Raw genomic sequence first — 4,506 nt, 5'->3', positions numbered from 1 at the left:
TGCTGCTATGGCAATCGAGTTTGACATAAACTATCTCCAAGTTACCCTTGTAAGAACAATTGCTTGAGTTTGTATCTGAACCATTTTTATGGAAAAAATGTGTTTCCAATTAAATGTTTGAGCATGAATAAGAGCATAATTCTGAAACGATTTTTTAATATATTTTTTTTTACATTGTAAACATTGAGATTTAATGTTGGTAGATGTTATGTGAATGAGGTTTGATGCCACATTGTTTGGTGTGAACGTGGTTTGATTCATACTTAAGTTTGAGCAAGTTTGTGTTACTTGTAAGAATTGTTCATATATTTACTAATGTGAAATGCTAATGACCTATTTTCATGCTTAGGACTTTGACTTGAATGAGATTTGCTTATAATGGTATGTAGTTTGGATGAAGATGCTAAAATGGTGATGGAATTTGAAGATGGAAAATGAAGCAAGTGATGATGATTGTAGCAATGAAGAATGGAACAAGTTTGTGCTTAGTTTTAGGAACTCGAATGTAGTTTGCTTGTAATATTTGTTTTTTTTTTGTAAACTAGGAATTTTATGTCACTTTGCATCAAATGGTTGGATTTTTGTATCAACTTGAAATTATCTTTCTTGTACTCTAGACACTTTGATGTCATGCCATAAAAATAAATTCAAATGTGTGTTCCTTGTTACTCTCCTTATGAATTAAAGGCTTGACATAGAACTTGGCATGATCAATTTGTGAAAAAGTAAACATCCTTGTGCTTGAATGTGAATTTCAAGTCAGTAGTCAATTCTATTTTTGCCCTGGCTTTGAATTTAGAACAAGTGAACTCTAGTTTTGCAAAATGAATTTGTTGAGAATAAAATGGTGACTTAGACCATAGTAACAAAGTTGCTTTGATCAAATAAATGGACAAATTCAAATGTTATAGAATTATGACTCAAATCTCTAATTTGCACTTTAATTCAAACCACCTTAAAGTAACTAAAAAGAAAAAATGTCATGATTTTTTTTAATAAGAATGAAACTTTCACATTTAAATAAATAACATATGAAATCTAAATACAAATTTGCCCTTATGACCACCTACGTGACCCCTATCTGTGATAAATGCTTATGTATATTTTTTTTATAACTACATCTAAGTATTAATGTAAATACTTATACCATAAAATAAATAGAAATAAATTTCAATGTTTAACCTAACTCTTTCTTTAAAAATGGCATACAATGGGAAGGAAGAGGAAAAAGATGTGGTGTACTCTACTATACCATAAAATAAATATAATATCAACAAAACAACAAGGATGCATAACTACTTTACCAATGTCATGATTTTCTTGATAATAATGATCATAAATTGGTGCTTTTGAACTAATTTTCCCATTAGAGCAAAACATACATCAAGTGTCATACTCAATGCATGTACAATGAGCTTCTTCTATAATCAACTATACATACTAAAAGGAAAAAAAATCAAACAATATAAAGTAAAAGATTCTACTTCAAATAATGTCATGGGTCCCACTCCTATAGGCGTGATTATAGCATTATTAATGTGGAGTAGTTTATCAAAATTAATAATGTAAGCTTAAGTCATACATAATTATCATCATTGCCATTAAAATGATAAAAAACAATATGGACAACAACCCAACATCAAAAATCCAATAATTCATTTCTAAAGAAAAATTCAACTCTTGAGTTTCTCACCATTTCAATTTTCTCACAAACTTTCTTGCAGCTATGTTAGAAAGATTGAGTTGTGAAACTTTTTTAGGACTATTTCATATCCTAGAAACTAAAAATGAAAAGGGTGTTATTTTTTCTAAGCCCTTTTAAGCAAAGGTTGAAATGTTTTTGTTTTGGTGGGATTATGTCTCATGAACATCATTGGCTTCCAATATGGACATCCCTTGGCTACGGCATTCATGGCTGCAAAATGCCATCTCTCCCCTGTAAAATACAATACAACATCATCATGCAATTAGGTTAAAGATCAATTGGTATGCTTAAAAAATGGTTCAAATTCTAGCCATACACAAAATAGAAAAGCAAACAAAAGAATTTTTAAAAAAAAAAAAACAATATCGAACTTGAAGACCAATTTCAGTCTCCACTCGCAAAAACTTAACTAAAACAAAACTCTATATGAACTGAGCTAATCCAATATAAAAATTATTCGCGAGAGATTTGAACCTTTGAACCTAAGATTTAAATCGGAGTCCAAAGTATAAAACCTTTATCACCCGGGCAATTAGGGCAACCCTTTAGGGTTTTATATAACCTTTTTTGACATCAAGCATAGACTCAACTAAGACAGAATAAAACTCGGTATAAACTCAATACAAAAATTATTGTGAGTGATTTAAACCTGAGACTTGAGACTTAAAGAGGAACACATAGCACATAATATCAAACCTTCATCACCCAACCAACCCTTTAGGGTTTTGTATACCCTTTGATGACAAGTGCAAACTAAAATCTTCACCAACACATAAAAATGCAAAATTTTCTAATAATTCATATACAAATCAAACTTTCATTACAAAAATTGAAACTTTGACACTCAAAAAACCAATTACCTGTACATGTAGATGTCTTTACCCTGCTCAAGATTCTTCTTGCAGTAAAAGCAGAAACTCAGAAAACTCTCATATTGATGATGAGGAAAACAATACCCATTCTCTTTAACAGAAACAGAGCATCCAAAATCAAAACAACCACTCTCAATTACACAATTATCAAATATATGAGTTGTTCTCGGATTCGGGCCACGACAAATCACGCGAGTATAATCTTCAGAAAGCTCCATTTCACTTGCAGAAACACACCCTTTGAAAACTCCATTACCAGAATTCAAGTTTTCATTTTCAACAACACAATTAGCACCACAACCAGATGAAGATTTTCCAACAGGAGAGACTGAGAAGCTTCCAGAAGAACAACCCAGATGAGAATTCCTAGTCTTGATTCCGAAATCACCTCTCGATAAAGGCGACGATGATGATTCAGACGTAGAAGAAAAAGATGGAATCTGAATCTTCAACTGAGATCCAAACAGAACCGTTCTTTTTTCCATCTTCGAATTCACTTCACTGTTTTTTTCATCATCGACGAGAACATCAACTAAACCAAGACCAACAACCTTTGACTCATGTTTCTCCCAACAACAACGTTTGTGGTGTTCTTGTGTTCTAGGACTATTTGTTGTTTCACACCAAAAATAATTCTTTTTGAAACCATTAAAAGGTTTGCTATCAAGAATTGAAGTCGGACTCATCATGGTTGTTTCCGTTTCGTGAAAACCTTTCGATGCAAAATTCGTAAACAACTTGGGAGAATTAAAGAAAGATAAAGTGATTCTCTTTGAATCCTCCATTATAGCAGCTTAATCGGAAACTGTTACAAAAACAAGACTATATCAGATATTACAAAAGTTCATCAAATGAATATTATATAAGTTAGAAATACAAAATATTTTAACATAGTAACTTTTTCTTCCCCGTTTATTTCGGCGAGTTTCTGAGAATAGAATCAAGAAGACATGGAAAGAGAGTGTGAGTGGTCATGATCAAAAGGACCAAGACATGCATGTAACAGAGAAAACAAAACAAAATAAGAGTTTGTAATTTTGTTGGTTCTTTTGGTTTTCTTGGATTCCTTTTTCACAGCAAATTATTATTACTGTGTGGAACAATAGTGGTGTGGTGGGGCTATTTTAATTTATTTTATGTATCGTTTTCAATGTACCTTTAATAGAGCACTATAGTTCAGTGTTCCATGATTAGGTCTGAAGTTGCAGAGATCAATGAAATTGTTGGAGAGAGAGAGCGGTTTGTGATTGGAGTAAGTGGTTGGTGGTTTTTTTTTCTTGTATGATTGAGGATAGGTGGTTTCTTTATTTGAAATTTAAAGGAAAAGAAGAAGAATGATGGGTTGTTTCAGGTGAATCATTGAGTGATCTCAGCAATGCCAGATTTTACGAATGTTAAATGGTTGAGAAATGATGTATGTGTATCAAAATACTCATTTTACCGTTCTGTTTCAAAATTAACTGTGGTTCAACATTTTTTCACGGAATGCGATAATATTTTCATAAAACTTTTATAATTTTATTAAAGTAATCTTATTAATTTATTGGAAGCAGTGTACAGAATAATAGATAACACAATTGAAAGAATTCTAATCATTTCAACATTCAAATTTGAGATTATTTTGAAACATGATGAAGTGATATATCTCGTGTATCTCAAAATAATTATCTTTTTAATCTAAAAAAATTATCCTAAATAAATATCATTTTATCTTGCAACATTAATTTATTTGTACAATTTAACCCTTAAATAATATTGTCCACATTACTTTTAAGATATTAAATTTCACTGTGTAACCAATAATACTAAGGATAATTTTATAAAATTGTTATATTTATTTCTTCACTCATTATTTTTTAAATTTGTATGTAACAACCTTAAAAGAACTTTTATTTTGAGATGGGAAGTAATATTCTCACTATCTCATAA

General features: G+C 30.7%; 1 protein-coding gene across 2 annotated transcripts; it reads right to left on the bottom strand.

Moving 5' to 3' along the window:
• Positions 1-1,579: 1,579 nt before the first annotated feature.
• On the bottom strand, positions 1,580-3,940 carry LOC127092708 (FCS-Like Zinc finger 8). 2 transcript variants are annotated; one of them, XM_051031593.1, is made up of 3 exons: positions 3,734-3,940; positions 2,566-3,382; positions 1,580-1,936 (listed from the first exon to the last, which is right to left on the bottom strand). In XM_051031593.1, exons 2-3 carry the CDS (start codon positions 3,360-3,362, stop codon positions 1,855-1,857), a joined length of 879 nt encoding a protein of 292 aa, XP_050887550.1. In that variant the 5' UTR covers positions 3,363-3,382; positions 3,734-3,940; the 3' UTR covers positions 1,580-1,854. The 2 variants fall into 2 exon arrangements, with proteins under 2 accessions (XP_050887550.1, XP_050887549.1); XM_051031592.1 differs by having other exon boundaries at positions 3,476-3,764.
• Positions 3,941-4,506: the final 566 nt, after the last annotated feature.

The sequence above is a fragment of the Lathyrus oleraceus genome, chromosome 6 (assembly GCF_024323335.1).
Source record: "Lathyrus oleraceus cultivar Zhongwan6 chromosome 6, CAAS_Psat_ZW6_1.0, whole genome shotgun sequence".
Lineage (NCBI taxonomy): Eukaryota > Viridiplantae > Streptophyta > Magnoliopsida > Fabales > Fabaceae > Lathyrus > Lathyrus oleraceus.
The sequence above is the reverse complement of the archived record's forward strand: the minus strand, read 5'-3'. Positions and strand labels throughout refer to the sequence as shown.

Bases quoted from the DNA above. Each gene is read 5' to 3' on its own strand.
- LOC127092708 (XM_051031593.1), bottom strand. From the start codon at position 3,362: ATGGAGGATTCAAAGAGAATCACTTTATCTTTCTTTAATTCTCCCAAG. The intron at 1,937-2,565 runs GTAATTGGTTTT...TGTATTTTACAG, and splicing joins AAAGACATCTACATGTACAG to GGGAGAGATGGCATTTTGCA.